We start from the raw sequence: 25,202 nt of genomic DNA, 5'->3' as shown, positions 1-25,202 counted from the left end.
ACACCAGTGTTTCTGTTTCTGTTGATGTTTACACTGGTGTTTGTGTTTATGTTTGTGTTGATGTTTACACCAGTGTTTATGTTGATGTTTACACTAGTTACCCTAGTGTTTATATTTGTGCTGATATTAACCCTAGTGTTTATATTTGGGCTGATGTTTACTCTAGTGTTAATATTTGTGCTGATGTTTACTCTAGTGTTTATATTTGTAATTATGTTTACTCTAGTGTTTTATTTGTGCTGATGTTTACTCTAGTGTTTATATTTGTGCTGATATTTACCCTAGTGTTTATATTTGTGCTGATGTTTACTATAGTGTTTATATTTGTGCTGATGTTTACTCTAGTGTTTATGTTTGGGTTGATATTTACCCTAGTGTTTGTGTTTGTTTTATGTTGATATTTACCCTAGTGTTTATAATAGTGCTGATGTTTACTATACTGTTTATGTTTCTCTACAAACTCCACCCGCCCTCCAAAACCTCTGCCAAAAAGCCTTCATCCAATGTGTTGTAGACATATCTACCCCCCACACAACACCTCAACCTCAAACTCCCAACACCAACTATCATAAACATGCTCCCTAACCCCCTTGCCATCAATACCCGCCTCCTACTGTACCAACCAACCAACCAACCCCCTGGTAATTTGAATGTTAATCTCAAACAAACACACACTGCCCTGAATCTCTTTTATCAATCCCTACCAGTCTGTGTGCCCCAAAACTACCCACAACCACCCACCCTTCATCCAAAGAACCCTGTGTCTCTCATTGCCTCCCAGGCAGCACTTCAGTGATCTGCCTGCCTGCCTTCCTGTCACACTCCAAAGGTCCACGTGCCTCATGATTACTGTTCTATGTATAATAGGTAGCATTCATCATCCACTAGTGACAGGAAATGATGGAGGAGTCTGGGGCGCGGAATAAAACCCAGCGCCAGAGCACTAATCTCTTCTTCTCCTCTTTTCTTTCTCTGTTAATACAATGACATGCTCATATTCCTCCCATTAACACACTCATCCCCACTCCACTAATACAATGACATGCTCATATTCCGTTCACTCATTAACACACGTTCACTCATCCCCACTCCACTAATACAATGACATGCTCATATTCCTCCCGTTAACACACTCATCCCCACTCCACTAATACAATGACATGCTCATATTCCTCCCGTTAACACACTCATCTCCACTCCACTAATATACAATGACATGCTCATATTAAAACACTCTCCCACTTAAATTCCTCCGTTAACACACTCATCCCCACTCCACTAATACAATGACATGCTCATATCTCACACTCATCTCCACTCCACTAATACAATGACATGCTCATATTCCTCCCATTAACACACTCATTCCCACTCCATTAATAGAATGACATGCTCATATTCCTCCCGTTAACACACTCATCCACACTCACATCCCTACAGTAAAGTGTGGGGATATAGAAGTTCATTTGTTACATTGTTGCCCCTGTCTTACCCCTTCCTTGTTTTAAGATAGCACCCCCTTCCTCCCTCCCTCTCTGTCTCCCTACCTCCCTCTCTGTCTCCCTCCCTCCCTCTCTGTCTCCATCCCTCCCTCTCTGTCTCCCTACCTACCTTCCTCCCCCTCTCTGTCTCCCTACCTCCCTCTCTGTCTCCTCTCTGTCTCCCTACCTCCCTCTCTGTCTCCGTATCTACCTTCCTCCCTCCCTCTCTGTCTCCCTACCTACCTTCCTCCCTCCCTCTGTCTCCCTACCCCTTCCCTCTTTCTTTCCATCTCTCACCCTCTTCTACATATCCTTTTTTGATCTTCCTCTATCCCCATCTTCCTCTATCCCCATATTCCATTATTCATTTTATTTTTCACTTTTATTTTTCACATTCTGTCTTTCACAACCCTCTTTCTGCAGCTCCCCAGCTAATTTGAATCAAGCTGGAAATGGGGACGTTCAACCCTCCCTCCCTCCCTCCCTCCCTCCCTCCCTCCCTCCCTCCCTCCCTCCCTCCCTCCCTCCCTCCCTCCCTCCCTCCCTCCCTCCCTCCCTCCCTCCCTCCCTCCCTCCCTCCCTCCCTCCCTCCCTCCCTCCCTCCCTCCCTCCCTCCCAATGCATTGCAGCTCCTCCCTGCACCTTGCTCAGCAGCAGCCCCTCCCTCTATCTCTCTCCTCTCTATCTATCTCCTCTCTATCTCTCTCCCCTCTCCCTCTCTCCCCTCTCCCACTCTCTGTCTCACTCAGCTCGGTGCAGCATGTATGTTAGAGTGTCTGAGACACTGGAGCCTGTGTTTACATGCAAGCCTATCAGTGGAGGTGGATTTAGAGCATCTGGAGGATCCAGGCATCTCCCATGCTCCTCACCGGGGACTCACCTCCTTTTATCTCGCCTCGGGTATCCCATTTCTCCCTTTGAATCCTCCTTTCAATGGCCTCTTCAATCTCTGCCCTGCTCTCTGAGGCATTTTGGATTTCCTTGGCAACGTGGAGCAGCTTAAATTAGAATTCTGTGCATGACGGTCCTGGTAAGTAGCCTCCTCTGTCTGTTCTGTGGGTTTCCAGCACTGAGCCATAGAGGCAAGCTCATCATGGTGCATTGGTGGGGCAGAATTGGCAGGAAAATTTTTGTCTGGACAAATGGTATGTATTGAAAGGGGGAAAGGGAGAGCGAGAGAGAGAGAGAGAGAGAGAGAGAGGGAATGTTCAATGATCATTCTACTGAATACGATTCAGGACCAGGTTTGTTCTGTCACCCGGATGCTGCCATTTATTTAAATGTGTAAGAGCATACATGTAGGCTACTGTGTGTGTGTATCGTGTGTGTGTGTCTGTGTGTGTGTGTGTGTGTGTGTGTGTGTGTGTATGGTGGTGTGTGTGTATGGTGTGTGTGTGTGTGTTTGCATTTGTGCACCAGTTTGTACCTGTATGTTGTGTGTGTACGGTGTGTCTGTCTCTGTGTATATTGTCTGTGTGTGTGTACGGGGTGTCTGTGTGTGTGTACGGGGTGTCTGTGTGTTATAGTACAGTGTGTGTCTGTGTGTGTACGGTGTGTACGATGTGTCTGTGTGTGTGTACAGTGTGTCTGTGTGTGAGTACGGTGTGTCTGTGTGTGAGTACGGTGTGTGTGTGTGAGTACGGTGTGTGTGTGTGTGAGTACGATGTGTGTGTGTGAGTACGATGTGTGTGTGTGAGTACGATGTGTGTGTGTACGGTGTGTCTGTGTGTGTGTACGGGGTGTCTGTGTGTGAGTACGGTGTGTGTGTGTACGGTGTGTCTGTGTGTGTGTACGATGTGTCTGTGTGTGTACGGTGTGTCTGTGTGTGAGTACGGTGTGTGTGTGTGAGTACGGTGTGTGTGTGTGTGAGTACGATGTGTGTGTGTGTACGATGTGTGTGTGTGTGTGTGTACGGTGTGTCTGTGTGTGTGTACGGGGTGTCTGTGTGTGAGTATGGTGTGTGTGTGTACGGTGTGTCTGTGTGTGTGTACGGGGTGTCTGTGTGTTATAGTAGTGTGTGTGTGTGTGCGGTGTGTCTGTGTGTGTGTACGGGGTGTCTGTGTGTGTGTACGGTGTGTCTGTGTGTGTGTGTACGGGGTGTCTGTGTGCGTGTACGGGGTGTCTGTGTGCTATAGTACAGTGTGTGTCTGTGTGTGTACGGTGTGTACATTGTGTGTGTGTGTGTGTGCGGTGTGTCTGTGTATAACTGTTTCTCTTTGTGTGTGTGCATGAATGTCTCTGTATGTGAGTCTCTCATGTGCTCCCGTGTCCCTGCAGTCTCCATATGTATTTTAAAGGTGTGTCATATTGCTAGTGTAGGGGTGTGTGTGTGATGGAGCGTGCCTGCCGTGTGTTCCTGTCTGAGTGCTCCTCCACCACCATGCTTATTGTAGCGCCAACTAATCTGTCCTTGTTAGCACGCCTCTTTCTAAAGACCCTAAACACGTCGTCTAGCCTGACACTGATTTGCTTCCGGAGGTCAAACCTCATTCAATCACAATGAATTTGCTCTGTTCCCTCTGGGGTTGAAAGAATGGTGTTTCATTTCACCCACAGGTTCCAGGGAAGGCTTTTTGTCCCATTTGTATGTAGGTCAAACACCCCAGCCTCTCATCCGTTCTCTCTCTCTGTGTGTGTGTGTGTGTGTGTGTGTGTGTGTGTGTGTGTGTGTGTCTGTGTGTGTCTGTGTGTGTGTGTGTCTGTGTGTGTGTGTGTCTGTGTCTGTGTGCTTGTGTGTGTGTGTGTGTGTGTGTGTGTGTGTGTGTGTGTCTGTGTCTGCTGAGTCTGTGTGTGTGTGTGTGTGTGTGTGTGTGTGTGTGTGTGTGTGTGTGTGTCATCCTTTCATCCTTCCAGCCTGCATTATTTGCATCCCTCATAATTCTGCCCGGCTGCAGTGCTCTGGCACACAGTATAAATCTATAGAGACTCTTCTACCTCCTATAGATGTACAGTACAGGAGCTGCCTGCAAGCCACTAGCTGACACCTCTAGCTGGTGAAGTTGAGGCTGTTTTTGCTTAGAGACACACTACACTGTTGGTTACTGGACACGAGGCTCCCTAAGATAGGCGAGACGGGGAAGAGACTTCTCTTCCACTGGTTTCACCCCACTGCTATTTTGTAACACTGTGAGACACAAAGATGCAAAAATGCAATGTTTCCTAAATTGCTTCCTAATCTAAAAAAATAATCCTATCCAACACTACCTAGTTCATCTCCTTCATCACTACCTAGTTCATCTCCTTCATCATTACCTAGTTCATCTCCTTCATCACTACCTAGTTCATCTCCTTCATCACTACCTAGTTCATCTCCTTCATCACTACCTAGTTCATCTCCTTCATCACTACCTAGTTCATCTCCTTCATCACTACCTAGTCCATCTCCTTCATCACTACCTAGTTCATTTCCTTCATCACTACCTAGTTCATCTCCATCATCACTACCTAGTTCATCTCCTTCATCACTACCTAGTTCATCTCCTTCATCACTACATAGTTCATTTCCTTCATCACTACCTAGTCCATCTCCTTCATCACTACCTAGTCCATCTCCTTCATCACAACCTAGTCCATCTCCTTCATCACTACCTAGTTCATTTCCTTCATCACTACCTAGTTCATCTCCATCATCACTACCTAGTTCATCTCCTTCATCACTACCTAGTTCATCTCCTTCATCACTACCTAGTTCATCTCCTTCATCACTACCTAGTTCATCTCCTTCATCACTACCTAGTCCATCTCCTTCATCACTACCTAGTTCATCTCCTTCATCACTACCTAGTTCATCTCCTTCAGCACTACCTAGTTCATCTCCTTCGACCCACATGCACCTCTATGTAGTATTGTTGTGTCAGTAGGATACATGTTGGCATCAGCAGCCTCTGAAACGGTAGAAACATGGTCCACTCATCTCACATCCAACTAGTCCCCGACACAAGCATATGTTGTAGGCCATTACGTGAAATCTTTTTTCCTGTCTTCTCTAATATGTCATGATTATGAAGAACAAAATACAGAGGGAAACAAACAATCTAAACCTGAGATAGAGGTCACTTTGGAAATGTTGAAGAAACACAACATTGGGCTGAAAGGTTTCACCTGACACACAGGGCTACATTAATATACTGATAGAAAAGGGTTTGATCTGACTCACAGGGTTACATTAATATACTGATAGAAAAGGGTTTGATCTGACACACAGGGTTACATTAATATACTGATAGAAACGGGTTTGATCTGACACACAGGGTTACATTAAAACGGGTTTGATCTGACACACAGGGTTACATTAATATACTGATAGAAAAGGGTTTGATCTGACACACAGGGCTACATTAATATACTGATAGAAACGGGTTTGATCTGACTCACAGGGCTACATTAATATACTGATAGAAAAGGGTTTGATCTGACACACAGGGTTACATTAATATACTGATAGAAAAGGGTTTGATCTGACACACAGGGCTACATTAATATACTGATAGAAAAGGGTTTGATCTGACACACAGGGTTACATTAATATACTGATAGAAAAGGGTTTGATCTGACACACAGGGTTACATTAATATACTGATAGAAAAGGGTTTGATCTGACTCACAGGGTTACATTAATATACTGATAGAAACGGTAGAGGGATTGTTTTCCTTCCAATATTCTGAAAATATGCACAACCAAATACTTCAAGAGTAAATTCGATGCCTCCTCTACACATCAAAATAACAGAAATGAATATGTCTTTTAAAAACGTATGGATTGTGAGGTCAGAATGCTGCCGTGACGACCATTCGTTATATGGTAAAGGAGTAAGATAGGAGGTTCTCTCTCCAGATGAAGCCAGAAAGGACAACCAAATATTACTGAAAGTAACTTACATACATACATACATACATACATACACACATACACACATACACACATACATACATACACACACACACACACACACACACACACACACACACACACACACACACACACACACACACACACACACACACACACACACACACACACACACACACACACACACACACACACACACACACACACACACACACACACACACACACACACACACACATAGGAAAACTCCCAGAATAGTTGATTCTTTCAAAAAGATACGCCACTGTTCAAAAGTTTGAGGTCACTTAGAAATGTCCTTTTTATTGAAAAATAAAAGTCCATTAAAATAACATCAAATTGATCAGAAATACAGTGTAGACATTGTTAATGTTGTAAATGACTATTGTAGCTGGAAGTGGCAGATTTTTTATGGAATATCTACATTTTGGCACACAGAGGCCCATTATCAGCAACCATCACTCGTGTTTCAATGGCACGTTGTGTTAGCTAATCCAAGTTTATGATTTTAAAAGGCTAATTGATTATTAGAAAACGTGCTGATTAAAGAAGCAACTAAACTGGCCTTCTTTAGACCAGTTGAGTATCTGGAGCATCAGCATTTGTGGGTTCGATTACAGGCTCAAAATGGCCAGAAACAAAGCACTTTCTTCTGAAACTCGTCAGTCTATTCTTGTTCTGAGAAATGAAGGCTATTCCATTCGAGAAATTACCAAGAAACTGAAGATCTTGTACAACACTGTGTACTACTCCCTTCACAGAACAGCGCAAACTGGCACTAACCAGAGTAGAAAGAGGAGTGGGAGGCCCTGGTGCACAACTGAGCAAGAGGACAAGTACATTAGAGTGCCTAGTTTGAGAAACAGACGCCTCACAAGTCCTCAACTGGCAGCTTCAATAATTATGCAAAACAACAGTCTCAACGTCGACAGTGAAGAAGCGACTCCGGGATGCTGGCCTTGTAGGCAGAGTTCCTCTGTCCAGTGTCTGTGTTCTTTTGCCTATCTTAATATTTTATTTTTATTGGCCAGTCTGAGATATTTCTTTGTCTTTGCAACTCTGCCTAGAAGGCCAGCATCCCGGAGTCGCCTCTTCACTGTAGACTTTGAGACGTATTCCAGGTATTTTGAAGGGTAATGAAACATTTTCCTCATTTGGATCTATGTTTGGGTCTCGCAGGGTGAAATGGGAAAGCAGAAGGTCTATAGTAGTGTTTGTATTGTTTGTGCTGCAGCTTTAGGTTGATACATACAGTGTGTGTCACGATAACAAGGTGACAGTAGATATCAAACTACAGAACATCGATGCCACATGAAATGTGGGGCTTTCACATCGTGACTGAGCGAGTGATTAAAACCACGACGGTTACCTGGCAACACGTTACTGTCGGTGGTCTCATGTAACAATCTATGAAACCTTCATAAACACTCTTCTCCAGTTAGTCTTGCCATAATGAAAGCACAGATTCTTTAGCAAGCTCATCTGTTCAAGCACAATGTCAACACGTGATTCCTTATAATAAGTACAGCAGCACGCACATGATCTGGATATCAGGCTCATTCATATCAATGATGTGCAGTAGAAACGTACTGGAACAATATAATGTTCATTAAGTACCACTGAAAGCAGGACAATGTGTGTGAGCGCCACAGCGCCCCCTGGTTGTTTCAATACACTCACTGTTCATAGGCTACTACCGTTCGCTGATGTATGAGCCTATTGTGGGCCGCTGCTGTCTTTAAACATGCGATTGGCTCAACCGTGACATATCAGACAGGAAGTCATCACTCAGCACTGTTTTGACTCTGTAAGTAGATGTGTCTCACACATAATTCTGTTTTATCCTCTCAGACCACACAGAGATGCTACAGAGATGCGGTCATGGTATAATGATTGTCTATAGCCTTGCTGTTACATTGTTCTCCTGGCCTATAGTGGTCATATGAAGGGTCTGTTCTGAATGTACACCTCAGGGTCTTGGTACTTAAACTGAACCCAATAACCATGGGCTCTTTCTCCCATTTAACCTGTGTAATTGATTGTGTTGTCTGTACAGTTGGGTAGCATGTAAGCACTGGGAACGCCAATCTATATGCAGTTCCAAGATTGATAATTGCACTTTGATCGATTTGATTCAAATGGGAATGTTTTAACTATCTAGCAGAGGATGCCTCCATAGCGTCCTACTTGGCTTTTAACAGGATGGAAAACCAAATAGTGGTTAAAGTTGAGGACAATGCAGACGATGGCTGCACACAGTCTCTCTGGTGGTCTGACTGGTCATTACAGTAGTGAGGCGGTTCACTAGCCCCACTTCTGTTACACACAAGACGGAATAGAATGCAAGTCATCAACAAGCCATGACTCGTTCAACTCTTGACACGCAAAAAAAACAGATCTATAGATTAACATGTACACTGTAGGCCAACTTCCTGTTCAACAGTCCATCCACACCGCCCATCTCTTCCATTGTGTGACCCTGTTGTGAGCAGTAGCTTTTCATGTAAATCAAGTCTGTGCCAAGGATATTTAGTCTGCCTGTCCTGTACACTAGTCCTCGGTGAGATATGGGGGGAAGTCAGAGAGTGAATGGAGCTACAGAATGCTGTAATAGTGATGTGGAAGGATGGATGGATTATAATCTCAACAGGAAGAGTGTTAAGGATGCTGCTGAAACCACAGCATTGCAGTAAACAGATGTAGGATCTTAATTTGGTCACACTTTTATTGCTGAAAATGTTCCTGCAAAGCAGGAAATAAAAATGGTTGTGTATTCAAGGTTTAAACGTTTCTATACATTTCAGCCGATTCAATTTTGGATTGGAGACGCTTAATGTGAGTATGGAAGGAGAGTTTACAGTCTTGATTTTCCCTAACGAAAAATCTATCAGCCAGGACAAAAATGTCCATTAATTGTAATCCACATAATAATTCCCACTTCCTGTTGCTGCAGGATTATTTTCCTGCTGTAGCAAAGTTGCTCAAATTAAGATCCTAAATATGTAATGGTTCCTTCCTGTCAGGGACCGTTAAGACGGTCGGACCACATGTGGACCGCGTGCAGTGCAGGGAGGACGACAGGTGAGACAGACAGACAGACAGACAGACAGACAGACAGACAGACAGACAGACAGACAGACAGACAGACAGACAGACAGACAGACAGACAGACAGACAGATCAGATCAGATCAGTCACGGGGTAGCCTACTCAATCTTGCTCTCTACAAATGTATTCACAAGGTCACAGTGGCGCTTCGCTGCAGCAGCCTCTCCCATTTAAATGTAATCATAACAGCTTTATGTAAAATATGATCCAGGCATGGTGGAGGATGTGGTTTGATTCTCCCCCTGACTCCTACACTCCACCGGCTCTATAATGCAGTGATCTTTGCATATTCTAAAACAAAGTGTGGGCTCCCGAATAAACACTCCTCCTGCCCATTTGTTGTAATTGTCACTGTGAATATTTAGGGAAGTATTGGCTAGAGTGAGCTATATCAGCTAAATGAATATGAGAACGAAGATAGCTGGTGGTAATTATTATACGGGCGATTTGGGATGAAAAAAAATCTCCCAGAATCGTCCATTGTGCTGTCCATAAAGGGCCTTAAGAAGCTTGGCCGGTGGAAAATTGCCTTCAGGATTGCATTGAGCCACAGTTTTCAATTCTACTGGAAACTTGGATCCCTGTTGATACAGAGGGGAAAAGGTTTGTGTAATTACCAGCTTAGGCTGCTGCTATAGCGGGGAATCTCCAAGAGGAATGGTGTTAATGAGGAAAGAAGCACATCCCTTTACATAATTATTATTAGACATTCAGTCAGAGCAGAGAGAGACAGATCTGTGTGGAAATATGACCAATTAGACTCGGCGCAGGCTTTGCACCGCAAGTCATTTCATACAGAACAAAGCACCCAAATGAAGTGAAACCAACCGAACAGCGACCATTACAATGTGTTCAGCACTCGTACAGGGATGTGTCATGCAGCACCATTTTCTGCACATTACATAACGAGCTGATGTTCTTACAGATCAGATATTCTATTTGGGTTTTTCACATTTCAGGTATTCTTCGTCTGGTGCGTTCCAGTTCCTTCAACACAACAGGGTATTAGAACAGAGTGTAGCTAATTACGTAAGACGTCTTACTTACTAGTCCCTATGTACTGTACATTGGAGCAGGCCTATTGGTGGTAGTGGTGGGATCTCCTTGTAGGGCCAAGTCCAATGGATAAGCATGACAGAGGCATAGATTAACAGCAGTGGAGGCTGGTGACTTGAAAAATGGAGGAGGATGGGAGACCCACGGTGTAGGAGCGGACCGCAGGGAAACGACAGTGTGTTTCAGAAATCGTCAAAGACGTATTATTTTAACCGATGTGATTACGTGTTATCATCTTTGCTAAGTAAATACCGGAGGAAAGTGGAAAGCCTACTTGAGCGCACGTGGAAAAATGCGCTGCGTCAACATCTCTCTTTAATCAACATTTTTTTGGATGATGAGATGGAAGTTATCTAATCATTTGGAATTGTTTTCCCAGAAAAGACAGTCGATAACGTTCGATGTGTTCAGCAAGTAAAACATTGTAAAGTGCAATTACCTCTGAAAGCTCCTTGTCGTTGCCCTTGTTGGCAGAACTTTCCCTTTCCCCATGTCCTCTATCAACGAAGCTTTTTCCCAGAAGCTTGAATCTGACGTGGGCATTTATATGCTCCCTGCTTTTGTTTTGCCGTTTAGCTGATCGATCGATGTTCTTCAGGTCGCTGTACCCACCATTCCACCAAGGCTCAGACTGTCCAAAAAGCGGGCGAGCAATACAGGCTTTGATGACAGGCTCCCTGTTTAACCAGCTATACTTTCGAAACCAGTTGGTTTTGAACAGAGGTCAGAGGTCAACCTTTGCTTTAAATTTGCACCTTTTCTGTGTAGCCCAGAGAATGAAAGGGGTTCTTCAACAAAACGTCCACAACATTTTCGTCAGTGTTGGCCATTCTACCATTCTGGTAGAATTTGTATTTATAAATTGCACTAACTCGACACAAAAATGTAGTTTTAAAACTAAGAAAATAATGTATAATATACCTCCTCCGTCTCCTGTAATTTGAAAAAAACTAATTTGAATTGAATAATATCCCCAAAATGCTCAAATATCACTTTTCCTCTCTATCCAACAATGTCACAAAGCTTCTCAACACATTGAACCCCCATAATGCTCTGTGGCACAATCCCAATATAACACTAGGTTAATTCTCTGACTATAATTCTGTGATTGGATGGACAACATGTCAATTCATGCTGCAAAAGCTTTGATTGGTTGCAGGACGTACTCCGGAAGTGGTCATAATTAGGGGGTGAGGCCTATGAGCCTCCTAGGTTTTGTATTGAATTCAATGTAGCCAGAAGAGGACGGAAGCTAGCTGTCCTCCGGCTACACCATGGTGCTACAGTACTGTTGACGTTACTGTAGACCTTCACTGTAGACCTTCATTATAATCAATTATTTGGTGACATATGAATATATTTAGCATAGTTTTATCTAAAAATTATAACTTTTAAATGTTTCTAATGATTTTATTTGTAAGAAATTGGTCCTCCCCTTCCTCCTCTGAGGAGCCTCCACCAATTAACAGTAACCGCATATTGTTTTGTTGTTAATTCTACAAAGTAATCAGTCATTTACACTAAAAAGTCATATTCAGAGTATTTAAATGATGGAGAATTAGCCTACATGAGCAGGGGCCACTTGGAGGACATTTTCGGGGTCCCTGTGTCTTCAGATTCACGGACACCCAAATATCACCTGAGTATATTTTAACATGGCCTGTGGATTAACCAGACACACCATTTCTCTTATTAGTAGTAATCATTTGCCATTGACCTTGAAACATGTTATCATAATGGGGAACCATTAACTTGAAGAGCATATCAAGATATTATTTCTGAATCAGAAGGTATAACACAAGCTCTCTGGTAGGAGCTCAGCTCTTCGAATCCCCCAGCCTAGTTTTGCTATCTTCACTTCAGTGTGCAAGGGCTTATTCTGTGGGATTCAAGGCTGCAGATAGAAACGATTTGCAAAGCTGGTAAAATCCCCTATTCTGCAAGACAGAGAACAATGGCTCTTCTATTAACACTCCATTTCTGTCTGGATGTGCTGTGACATTGTGCCCTAACAAATCAGCCCACGGGGGAATCCCAATGTGGTCGTAGTATAAAACGTGTTCTTCTCCTTTCCTGCACCAGCACTGACTGGAAAAAGTGAAAGCAATCATGATATGGAGGCATTCAATACTTAGCTTTCACTTTCCACATGTTGTCAGATCAGCCGAGAAAAGGAGATGAGGAAGCCTCTTTAGACTATTGGGACCAACTGCTGTCTGGTTGCCATGGCAGCGGACAGTCTTTCCAAGTGTTCTGTGTCTGAGATCCAGTAACCAATTGTAGTTCTTGCTCTGGCAGTTCCTCCCATGGTACACATACATTAGAGAAAAAGACAGACCCCTAAAATAGTCCCAATCCAATATCATAGACAAGCAACCAGGATGTTGAAACCTTTGGAGTAAACATGAATTTGAACTGAGATCACTTTTCAGTCCAGTAGCAGCCGGGGAGGCTTTCACCTAAACAAACCTACATGTACATAATACAACAATACAACCTCGTACCCTAGTACAGTGACTCGGTACCGGTACTACTTGTATATAGCCTGTATATAGCCTCATTAATGTTATTTTATTGTGTTACTGTTACATTTTTATCTATTTGTTAATGTTCTTTCGTTTTAACTGCATTGTTTGGAAAAGGCTCGTAGGTAAGCATTTCACGGTAAAGTCTACCTACACTTGTTGTACTGAATTTGGCGCATGTGACAAATAACATTTGATTTGATTTGTTTGTGTTGTGTGGTTGGAGCCCTGTGTTCCAAGCTGTCAATTTTATCCCCTTGTTTTGTGTGTTCTCTAGAGTAGGCGTGCCTGCTCAGATCTCCTTGTTTTGTGTGTTCTCTAGAGTAGGTGTACCTGCTCGGGTCCCCTTGCTTTGTGTGTTGTCTAGAGTAGGTGTGCCTGCTCGGGTTCCCCTTGTTTTGTGTGTTCTCTAGAGTAGGTGTACCTGCTCGGGTCCCCTTGCTTTGTGTGTTCTCTAGAGTAGGTGTACCTGCTCGGGTCCCCTTGCTTTGTGTGTTCTCTAGAGTAGGTGTACCTGCTCGGGTCCCCTTGCTTTGTGTGTTCTCTAGAGTAGGTGTACCTGCTCGGGTCCCCTTGCTTTGTGTGTTCTCTAGAGTAGGTGTACCTGCTCGGGTCCCCTTGCTTTGTGTGTTCTCTAGAGTAGGTGTACCTGCTCGGGTCCCCTTGCTTTGTGTGTTCTCTAGAGTAGGTGTGCCTGCTCGGGTCCCCTTGCTTTGTGTGTTCTCTAGAGTAGGTGTGCCTGCTCGGGTCCCCTTGCTTTGTGTGTTCTCTAGAGTAGGTGTGCCTGCTCGGGTTCCCCTTGCTTTGTGTGTTCTCTAGAGTAGGTGTGCCTGCTCGGGTCCCCTTGCTTTGTGTGTTCTCTAGAGTAGGTGTGCCTGCTCGGGTCCCCTTGCTTTGTGTGTTCTCTAGAGTAGGTGTACCTGCTCGGGTCCCCTTGCTTTGTGTGTTCTCTAGAGTAGGTGTACCTGCTCGGGTCCCCTTGCTTTGTGTGTTCTCTAGAGTAGGTGTACCTGCTCGGGTCCCCTTGCTTTGTGTGTTCTCTAGAGTAGGTGTGCCTGCTCGGGTCCCCTTGCTTTGTGTGTTCTCTAGAGTAGGTGTGCCTGCTCGGATCTCCTTGCTTTGTGTGTTCTCTAGAGTAGGTGTGCCTGCTCGGGTCCCCTTGCTTTGTGTGTTCTCTAGAGTAGGTGTACCTGCTCGGGTCCCCTTGCTTTGTGTGTTCTCTAGAGTAGGTGTGCCTGCTCGGGTCCCCATTTTTTGTGTTCCCTCCAGTGGTGTGCCTGCTCGGGTCCCCTTTGTGTGTTCTCAATCAGCTGTCACTCTTTGTGTGTTCTCTAGAGTAGGTGTATCCTCACTGTTTTAAAGGGTCCCATTGGAACTTTGTGTGTTCTCTAGAGTAGGTGTGCCTGCTCGGGTCCCCCCCTTTGTGTGTTCTCTAGAGTAAAAGGGGTGTGTCCTGCTAAGTGTATTGAATACCTATTCAATCCCTTCATCTGTTTGTGTGTTCTCTAGAGTAGGTGTGCCTGCTCTGGGTCCCCTTGCTTTGTGTGTTCTCTAGAGGGGAGCACAGATGTGTGCCTGCTCGGGTCTGTTGCTTAGATAAGAGAAGTGTTCTCGAGACAGTTCTAAGTGTGCCTGCTCGGGTTTGCTTTGTAAAATCAACCTGCTGCACATGCAAAGTGTACCTACTCGGGTTTATCAAGTACTTAATAACACTCAGCTTTTCATTTTACGCAATCTACAGTATGTGCCTTCTTTTGAGAGTATTTTTAAAATGTTGAAATGCCTTTGAAATCCCTTTGTTTGATGTGTTCTCTAGAGTAGGTGTGCCTTTTGGTCCCAATCTGTTCTGAGAAGTGTGTATCTCAACATCAAGGTGTCCAGGTCCCCTTTTTTTTTGTAAGTCCTGATTCTCAGGTCCAAAGCTTTGATCTAAATCTTGTAGTGTTCTCTAGAGTAGGTGGGCCTGTTTTAGGTAAAGCTCAAAGCATAAAAAATAAGTTGTGTTTGTTTCTAAATAGGTGTGCCTATTGGGATCCCCTTGCTTTGTGTGTTCTCTAGAGTATGGTGTACTGTATCTTGAGATGTGAGGGTAACTCATTAGCTTCATGGCATGTTCTTGAGATGTGAGGCTAACTCATTAGCCTCTTGCATTTCATGGTATTACAGTATCATTGAGATGTGAGGCTAACTCATTAGCCCTTCAGATGCTGTCACTCAAACCTCATTAGCATATCCATCACTGTTTTAAAGGGGGAAAGGCCCATTGGAACAGGCTCCTGTTGGAGATAGGTGGCTAACTCATTAGCTTCATCATTACAGATGGACTGATACCATTAGTCTTTTGTCTTTTCCCCCCTTTGTGGTAGGCATTCGCTTCATGGTAAAACAGTATCATTGAGATGAGGCTAACTCATTAGCTTCATGGTATAAATCATTGAGATGTGAGGCTAACTCATTAGCTTCATGGTATTACTGTTTGTTGTAATGTGAGTCTAAAATTACAATATCATTGAGACAGAGGCTAACTCATTAGCTTCATGGTATTACAGTATCATTGAGATGTGAGGCTAACTCATTAGCTTCATGGTATTGAGTATCGTTGAGACGTGAGGCTAACTCATTAGCAGTATCATTGAGATGTGAGGCTAACCCCATTGTTCATGGTATTAAGTATCTTGAGATGTGATAACTCAGATTAGCTTCATGGTATTACAGTATCATTGAGAGTGAGGCTAACTCATTACAGATGTTGAGATGTGAGGCTAACTCATTGCTTTATGAATTAGATATCATTGAGACAGAGGCTAACTCAGACAGTTCAATATCAATGAGATGCTCTAATTTACTTCATTTCTCATGTAAAATGAACCTAACTCATGCAATGGTATTACAGTATCATTGAGATGTGATAAACTCAGCTTTTCATGGTATTACAGTATAGTATCATTGAGATGTGAGGCTAACTCATTAGCTTCATGGTATTACAGTATCATTGAGATGTATCTTTGTTGTGATGGTTTTGAGATGTGAGAATATTAGCTTCATTTTGGCTCAATCTGTTGAGATGTGTCTAACTCATTCAACATCATGGTATTAGAGTATAGTATTTTTGAGATGTGAGGTCAACTTTCATTAGATTCTCATGGTATTACAGAAATCATTGAGATGTGAGGCTAAGTAGTCAAACGGAAGTATCATTGAGATGTGAGGCTAACTCATTAGCTTCATGGTACAGTAAATTGAGATGTGAGGCTAAAGCATAAAAATCATTGAGATAAGCTAACTCATTGTTTCATGGTATTACAGTATCATTCCATTTTAAATTGAAGGTCATTGAGATGTGAGGCTAACTCATTAGCTTCATGGTATTACAGAATCATTGAGATGTGAGGCTAACTCATTTTCTTCATGGTATTACAGTATCATTGAGATGTGAGGCTAACTCATTAGCTTCATGGTATTACAGTATCATTGAGATGTGAGGCTAACTCATTAGCTTCATGGTATTACAGTATCATTGAGATGTGAGGCTAACTCATTAGCTTCATGGTATTACAGTATCATTGAGATGTGAGGCTAACTCATTAGCTTCATGGTATTACAGTATCATTGAGATGTGAGGCTAACTCATTAGCTTCATGGTATTACAGTATCATTGAGATGTGAGGCTAACTCATTCGCTTCATGGTATTACAGTATCATTGAGATGTGAGGCTAACTCATTAGCTTCATGGTATTACAGTATCATTGAGATGTGAGGCTAACTCATTAGCTTCATGGTATTACAGTATCATTGAGATGTGAGGCTAACTCATTAGCTTCATGGTATTACAGTATCATTGAGATGTGAGGCTAACTCATTAGCTTCATGGTATTACAGTATCATTGAGATGTGAGGCTAACTCATTAGCTTCATGGTATTACAGTGTCATTGAGATGTGAGGCTAACTCATTAGCTTCATGGTATTACAGTATCATTGAGATGTGAGGCTAACTCATTAGCTTCATGGTATTACAGTATCATTGAGATGTGAGGCTAACTCATTAGCTTCATGGTATTACAGAATCGTTGAGATGTGAGGCTAACCCAACCTGACTTATTGGTTACACTTCATGTGTCAGTACCTTTGACAGAGCTTTTGATTTATTTAGATGGGATTCATTTTAATAACTGTCTCTAAGTATTATTTGGTCCAATAATTTGAGTAATTTGGTAAAGGAATTTTGAAGCAGGAAAGTATGAATTAGAAGTATCAACCTCTTTTAATACCCTGGTTTTCACTGATAGGCATAGCAGAATTGCTGCCTGTAAAATCAATATTTTTCTTGCCTTGAAGGTCAGTCACTATGTTACCAATTTGTGTGGAAGGGAAGAGAAATAACAACATCCAACACGTTGTTTGCGTTTTGTGTTCCGACAAGTGGAAATGTGGAAATATGTTGTGTGCTGACGGTGTTCCCATTTCTCTGTTACAAAGTCAAACAAAATCCTTCATACTTCATGTGTTGTGAATGATTGAAAACATGTAGTGAATGATTGACAACTATCCTTATTTGCACAGCTGACACAATAGGCCAAGTTGTCTCATCTATAGTATGTTGTGTAAGGTTGTTTGCTATAGTTAGTTTTGAATATTTTGCCTTGAATAGTTTTCTTTGAATAGATAGCCTTGAATATTAAACATTGAATAGCTGGCCTTGAATAGTTAGCCTTGAACATTAAGCCTTGAATAGTTAGCCTTGAAAAGTCACTGGTCATAATAACAACCCCCACCCGTTGCACGCCAGCAGGAATATCTCACTGGTCATCCCCAAAGCCAACATCTCCTTTGACCGCCTTTCCTTCCAGTTCCCTGCTGCCAATGACTGGAACGAATTGCAAAAATCGCTGAAGTTGGAGACTTATATTTCCCTCACTAACTTTAAGCATCAGCTATCTGAGCAGCTTACCGATCACTGCACAGCCCATCTGTAAATAGCCCATCCAATCTACCCGCCTCATCCCCCATATTGTTTTTATTTACTTTTTTTTCTCTTTTGTACACCAGTATTTCTACTTGCACATCATCATCTGCACATCTATCACTCCAGTGTTAGTTTGCTAAATTGTAATTACTTCGCAACTTTGGCCTATTTATTGCCTTACCTCCTCACGCCATTTGCACACACTGTATATAGACTTTTTCTGTTGTGCTATTGACTGTACATTTGTTTATTCCATATGTAACTCTGTGGTGTTGTTTGTGTCACACTGCTTTGCTTTATCTTGGCCAGGTCGCAGTTGTAAATGAGAACTTGTTCTCAACTGGCCTTCCTGGTTAAATAAAGATGAAATGAAAAAAAAAAATAGTTGAATAGCCTTGAATAGTTGGCATTGAATAGTTAGCCTTGAATAGTTAGCATTGAATAGTTAGCCTTGAATAGTTAGCCTTGAAAAATGAGGCTCATAGGTCATAGAATAGTATTTGGATTTATTATGGATCCCCAATAGCCAAGACAGCAGCTACTCTTCCTGGGGTCCAGCAAAATTAAGGGAATTATACAATTTAAAAAAACATTACAATACATCCACAACACATTAAGTGTGTGCCCTCAGGCCACTACTCTACTACCACATATCTACAATACATAATTTTGTTATCGTGTGTGTGTGTGTGTGTGTGTGTGTGTGTGTGTGTGTGTGTGTGTGTGTGTGTGTGTGTGTGTGTGTGTGTGTGTGTGTGTGTGTGTGTGTGTGTGTGTGTGTGTGTGTGTGTGCATGAGTCTGTGCCTGTTTCTTCACAGTCCCCGCTGTTCCATTAGGTGTATTTTTATCTCTTTTTTAAATAAAAATGTACCGCTTGCATGAGTTACTTGATGTGGAATAGAGTTCAATGTAGTCATGGTTCTATGTGGTTCTGTATAGACAGGGAATGTGTAGACATTCACAGTGTAAGTGGACCACTCCCTGTGATAACCAGCTTCCTTGCTCAGCTGCATCTTACAGGAGAGAGAGGGGGGAACGGATGGTAGAGAGAAAAATGTGTCAGAATGTGATGAGAACGAGAGGTCCAGAGAGGAAAGGGAGGAAGGTCCACTGTGATTCCTCCCAAGGTCATTATTAAGAGGACATGGAGAGAGGGATGGAGAGACAGGGAGAGAGGGATGGAGAGACAGATGGAGAGACAGGGAGAGAGGGATGGAGTGACAGGGAGAGAGGGATGGAGAGACAGGGAGAGAGAGATGGAGAGACAGGGAGAGAGGGATGGAGAAACAGGGAGAGAGTGATGGAGAGACGGAGAGAGAGATGGAGAAACGGAGAGAGAGATGGAGAGACGGAGAGAGAGATGGAGAGACAGGGAGAGAGGGATGGAGAGACAGGGAGAGAGAGATGGAGAGACGGAGAGAGAGATGGAGAAACAGGGAGAGAGGGAGGTGGAGACAGGGAGAGAGGGATGGAGAGACAGGGAGAGAGGGATGGAGATGGAGAGACGGAGAGAGAGATGGAGAGACAGGGAGAGAGGGATGGAGAGACAGGGAGAGAGGGATGGAGAGACAGGGAGAGAGGGATAGAGAAACAGGGAGAGAGGGAAGTGGAGACAGGGAGAGAGGGATGGAGGAACAGGTTCTATGTGGTTCTGTATAGACAGCGAATGTATAGACATTCACAGTGCAAGTGGACCACTCCCTGTGATAACCAGCTTTCTTGCTCAGCTGCATCTACCAGGAGAGAGAGGGGGGGTGGATGGTAGAGAGAAAAATGTGTCAGAATGGGATGAGAACGAGAGGTCGAGAGGAAAGGGCTAGCAGTCCTACAACTGCAGGAGAGAGGAGGAAGAGGAAGATCCACTGTGCTTCCTCCCAATGTCATTATTAAGAGGACATGGAGAGAGTGATGGAGAGACAAGGAGAGAGGGATGGAGAGACAGGGAGTGAGAGATGGAGAATCAGGGAGAGAGAGAGGTGGAGAGATGGAGGTGGAGACAGGAAGAGAGGGATGGAGAGACAGGGAGAGAGGGATGGAGAAACAGGGAGAGAGAGAGATGGAGAAACAGGGAGAGAGGGATGGAGAGACAGGGAGAGAGGGATGGTGAGACAGGGAGAGAGGGAGGTGGAGAAAGGGAGGTGGAGAATGGGAGAGAGGGATGGAGAGACAGGGAGAGAGGGATGGAGAAACAGGGAGAGAGGGATGGTGAGACAGGGAGAGAGGGATGGAGAGACGGAGAGAGGGAGGTGGAGACAGGGAGAGAGGGATGGAGAGACAGGGAGAGAGGGATGGAGAGACAGGGAGAGAGGGATGGAGAGACAGGGAGAGAGGGAGGTGGAGACAGGGAGAGTGGGATGGAGAGACAGGGAGAGAGGCAGGGAGAGGGGGATGGAGAGACAGGGAGAGAGGCAGGGAGAGGGGGATGGAGAGACAGGGAGAGAGGCAGGGTGAGAGAGATGGAGATGGAAACAGAGAGAGAGGTAGGTGGAGAGAGGGGTTGAATTTCCTGTTTTTATGGGTTGAATTTCCTCCAAAGTGGAAAGAAATGAGATCATGCACTAAACTCCAATACAAACATGCAAAGTGATTTGAGACAGAAAGCAACATTGGTAATGGGTTCTCTTGTCATTTTAATTTTAAGGGTTATTTCAATTACATTGTTTGGTTTATTTCTGCCCCATGTAAAATAACAAATAAAAATACAAACATTTGCAAGTGAATCCCGGATGACATAACTCAGTAAAATATCCTGTAACCCTTCTCTCACTGCAACATATTTTCACAGGAAGACGAAACATCAAATAAGACTGCATGACTTTAGGTTAGGATACAACTAAAGCACCAAAGCACAGCAATGCCTTTCATCCACACGTCCATGTTATTGTCTGGACATGCAGTGGGCGATACAGGCTACGTTTACACAGGCAGCCCAATTCTGATCTTACGCCCAGTTACGCCCAGTTATGAGTTGGTCAAAAGAACAATTCTTCGCAAAAGATCAGAATTGGTGTGCCTGCGTAAATGCAGCCTTAGTCATGTGTTAGCGAGTTGTTATTCCAGACCCCTTTGACTCATTGTGTTTGGCATTTCATCACAGTTCAAAATGACGTCACAACATTTACATTCAAGTGCTTTTATCAGTTCAAATATCAACATGTCTCCTTCGTCCTTTTTATTTTCCTCGGCTGGTAGACTGATGTCCTGTCTGGGCTCAATGAAGACCAGCCATTTTATCTATCAGATGTTACAAAAATAAACAATCTCTAAAGCTTTGCATGGAACAAAATGTTATGTTTGTCATGTTAGTTTCTTTTCTTCCCCATGTGCTGGTATTTTTTTGTGTGTTAAGATTATTGCGTATTAGTTCGATGTTTGATAGATGTTTGATTGTGTGGAATATTCCAAACCCTCAATTAGCATCAGTGAGATTTCACAGTCATTAACCCAATATATTCATGAACCCAAGGTTCAATTCTCATCTATATTGTGTGGCATATCCCAAACCCTCAATTAGGTTGGGTGGAGGTCTGTGAATGCTTTTAAACCAACCTGATCTATCCATTCACAAGCCACACAATAATACTGTATGGTGAAAGGTTGAAACATGTTCTTGCAGTTTGAAACCAACAGAGTAGATTTTGTTGTATTACAGGAGTCGTTGTATTACAGGAGTTGTTATATTACAGGAGTTGTTGTATTACAGGAGTTGTTGTATTACAGGAGTTATACTGTCACTATACAACCCTTTGAAAAATGTGAATTTAGATTGGAGGAGAAATGTAGAAGACAGTTAGACCTACTGGGTCGCTGGTCCTGCTAAAAGAACAGTCCCAACTGTTCTAATGGCAGTACTTTCTCTCCGTCTGGCATTTGTAAGGTGTAATTTGTGTTACCACACTGCTACCAGCAGAATCCCTCTCATCCTACTGTCACGTCTGTTTTGTTAATCGTACAACTATGTGACACAAGTTGCACAAAGAGAGATACTATCGAGCACTTCCGCCGAACAATTGAAGCACTCTTGAAAAACCATTATGTGTTGCAGAGAATGAGCTCCCTCACTTCTCATCTGTGTGAGTTCAAGCTGTTTATATGCTGATTCAGTACCACCACTTATCAGCAGTGACGACATGCCGGCTCTCTGGCAGGAGACTGTTTCTGTTCCACTTGATACTTCCATTCATACTCGACAACCTGGACAGCTTTGTACAACTCTCTACTGTACACTCATCATTTTGCTCCTCTCGCTGGGGGAAACCCAGTCCAGGTAGAGCTGTGGTTCTGATCTAGTGCGTAGTACTACTGGCGTATTATACTTTCATTAAACTGTAATGGAGTGTTTCTCAGAAATACCTGAAAAACAGATGTCTGTCGATCAAAGTGAAATACTTCCTAGAGTATTTATCTTTTGGAGAACGATATCGGAGACCACAGAAATGTTTAATAACAATGGTTAGCTTACTACTTCATCAACCACATAAACCATGAAATCTTACTGTACTGCCCAGTGGTTAAATATGATGTCGACCGCAGCCACTCTTGGAAGCCAAATGCAGCATGTGCCATAGAACTAGAATCCATAGAACAAGCCTCCCTATTCAAGTCAATGATGGCATAATGGGTGGATTATATTTCTATGGTATGTGCCACATAGTTTTGGTTACTGCGGTTACCGTGGTCCTAAAATGGAACCTTTGATCATTCGTTTATGTCCAGGAATCTGTCCCTGGAGAAATGTACAGTCTAGTGAACATGTTTAGTCCCTGGAGAAATGTACAGTCTAGTGAACATGTTTAGTCCCTGGAGAAATGTACAGTCTAGTGAACATGTTTAGTCCCTGGAGAAATGTACAGTCTAGTGAACATGTTTAGTCCCTGGAGAAATGTACAGTCTAGTGAACATGTTTAGTCCCTGGAGAAATGTACAGTCTAGTGAACATGTTTAGTCCCTGGAGAAATGTACAGTCTAGTGAACATGTTTAGTATCTGTCCCTGGAGAAATGTACAGTCTAGTTAACATGTTTAGACCCTGGAGAAATGTACGGTCTAGTGAACATGTTTAGACCCTGGAGAAATGTACGGTCTAGTGAACATGTTTAGTATCTGTCCCTGGAGAAATGTGAACCTCTCCCAGGAGTGAACATGTTTAGTATCTGTCCCTGGAGAAATGTACAGTCTAGTGAACATGTTTAGTCCCTGGAGAAATGTACAGTCTAGTGAACATGTTTAGTCCCTGGAGAAATGTACAGTCTAGTGAACATGTTTAGTCCCTGGAGAAATGTACAGTCTAGTGAACATGTTTAGTATCTGTCCCTGGAGAAATGTACAGTCTAGTGAACATGTTTAGTCCCTGGAGAAATGTACAGTCTAGTGAACATGTTTAGTCCCTGGAGAAATGTACAGTCTAGTGAACCCTGGAGAAATGTACAGTCTAGTGAACATGTTTAGTCCCATGTTTAGTGACATGTTTAGTCCCTGGAGAAATGTACAGTCTAGTGAACATGTTTAGTATCTGTCCCTGGAGAAATGTACAGTCTAGTGAACATGTTTAGTATCTGTCCCTGGAGAAATGTACAGTCTAGTGAACATGTTTAGTATCTGTCCCAGGAGAAATGGAGAACATGTTTAGACCCTGGAGAAATGTACAGTCTAGTGAACATGTTTAGTATCTGTCCCTGGAGAAATGTACAGTCTAGTGAACATGTTTAGTATCTGTCCCTGGAGAAATGTACAGTCTAGTGAACATGTGGAGAAATTACAGTCTATGAACATGTTTAGTCCCTGGAGAAATATACAGTCTAGTTAACATGTTTAGTATCTGTCCCTGGAGAAATGTACAGTCTAGTGAACATGTTTAGTATCTGTCCCTGGAGAAATGTACAGTCTAGTGAACATGTTTAGTATCTGTCCCAGGAGAAATGTACAGTCTAGTGAACATGTTTTTTATCTGTCCCTGGAGAAATGTACAGTCTAGTGAACATGTTTAGTATCTGTCCCTGGAGAAATGTACAGTCTAGTGAACATGTTTAGTCCCTGGAGAAATGTACAGTCTAGTGAACATGTTTAGTCCCTGGAGAAATGTTTAGTGAACATGTTTAGTATCTGTCCCTGGAGAAATGTACAGTCTAGTGAACATGTTTAGTATCTGTCCCTGGAGAAATGTACAGTCTAGTGAACATGTTTAGTCCCTGGAGAAATGTACAGTCTAGTGAACATGTTTAGTCCCTGGAGAAATGTACAGTCTAGTGAACATGTTTAGTCCCTGGAGAAATGTACAGTCTAGTGAACATGTTTAGTATCTGTCCCTGGAGAAATGTACAGTCTAAATGTACAGTCTAGTGAACATGTTTAGTATCTGTCCTGGAGAAATGTACAGTCTAGTGAACATGTTTAGTCCCTGGAGAAATGTACAGTCTAGTGAACATGTTTAGTATCTGTCCCAGGAGAAATGTACAGTCTAGTGAACATGTTTAGTATCTGTCCCAGGAGAAATGTACAGTCTAGTGAACATGTTTAGTCCCTGGAGAAATGTACAGTCTAGTGAACATGTTTAGTATCTGTCCCAGGAGAAATGTACAGTCTAGTGAACATGTTTAGTATCTGTCCCAGGAGAAATGTACAGTCTAGTGAACATGTTTAGTCCCTGGAGAAATGTACAGTCTAGTGAACATGTTTTATCTGTCCCTGGAGAAATGTACAGTCTAGTGAACATGTTTAGTATCTGTCCCTGGAGAAATGTACAGTCTAGTGAACATGTTTAGTATCTGTCCCTGGAGAAATGTACAGTCTAGTGAACATGTTTAGTCCCTGGAGAAATGTACAGTCTAGTGAACATGTTTAGTCCCTGGAGAAATGTACAGTCTAGTGAACATGTTTTATCTGTCCCTGGAGAAAAATAGTGAACATGTTTAGTCCCTGGAGAAATGTACAGTCTAACATGTTTAGTCCCTGGAGAAATGCACAGTCTAGTGAACATGTTTAGTCCCTGGAGAAATGTACAGTCTAGTGAACATGTTTAGTCCCTGGAGAAATGTACAGTCTAGTGAACATGTTTAGTATCTGTCCCTGGAGAAATGTACAGTCTAGTGAACATGTTTAGTATCTGTCCCTGGAGAAATGTACAGTCTAGTGAACATGTTTAGTATCTGTCCCTGGAGAAATGTACAGTCTAGTGAACATGTTTAGTATCTGTCCCATGTTT

The 25,202-nt window shown here is 42.9% G+C and overlaps 1 protein-coding gene across 1 annotated transcript in view; it reads left to right on the top strand.

Annotated features, from left to right (window-relative positions):
- The first annotated feature begins 2,221 nt into the window (after window positions 1-2,221).
- The window catches only part of LOC135538180 (leucine-rich repeat and immunoglobulin-like domain-containing nogo receptor-interacting protein 1-B), a 29,760-nt gene continuing 6,779 nt past the window's right edge, over window positions 2,222-25,202 (top strand). The window contains exon 1 of the mRNA XM_064964144.1: window positions 2,222-2,511. Within this exon, the coding sequence (XP_064820216.1) occupies window positions 2,500-2,511 (12 nt within the window). The 5' untranslated portion in view covers window positions 2,222-2,499. The remainder of the gene's footprint in view (window positions 2,512-25,202) is intronic.

Source organism: Oncorhynchus masou, unplaced genomic scaffold, assembly GCF_036934945.1.
Source record: "Oncorhynchus masou masou isolate Uvic2021 unplaced genomic scaffold, UVic_Omas_1.1 unplaced_scaffold_926, whole genome shotgun sequence".
Classification (NCBI taxonomy): domain Eukaryota; kingdom Metazoa; phylum Chordata; class Actinopteri; order Salmoniformes; family Salmonidae; genus Oncorhynchus; species Oncorhynchus masou.
The sequence above is the reverse complement of the archived record's forward strand: the minus strand, read 5'-3'. Positions and strand labels throughout refer to the sequence as shown.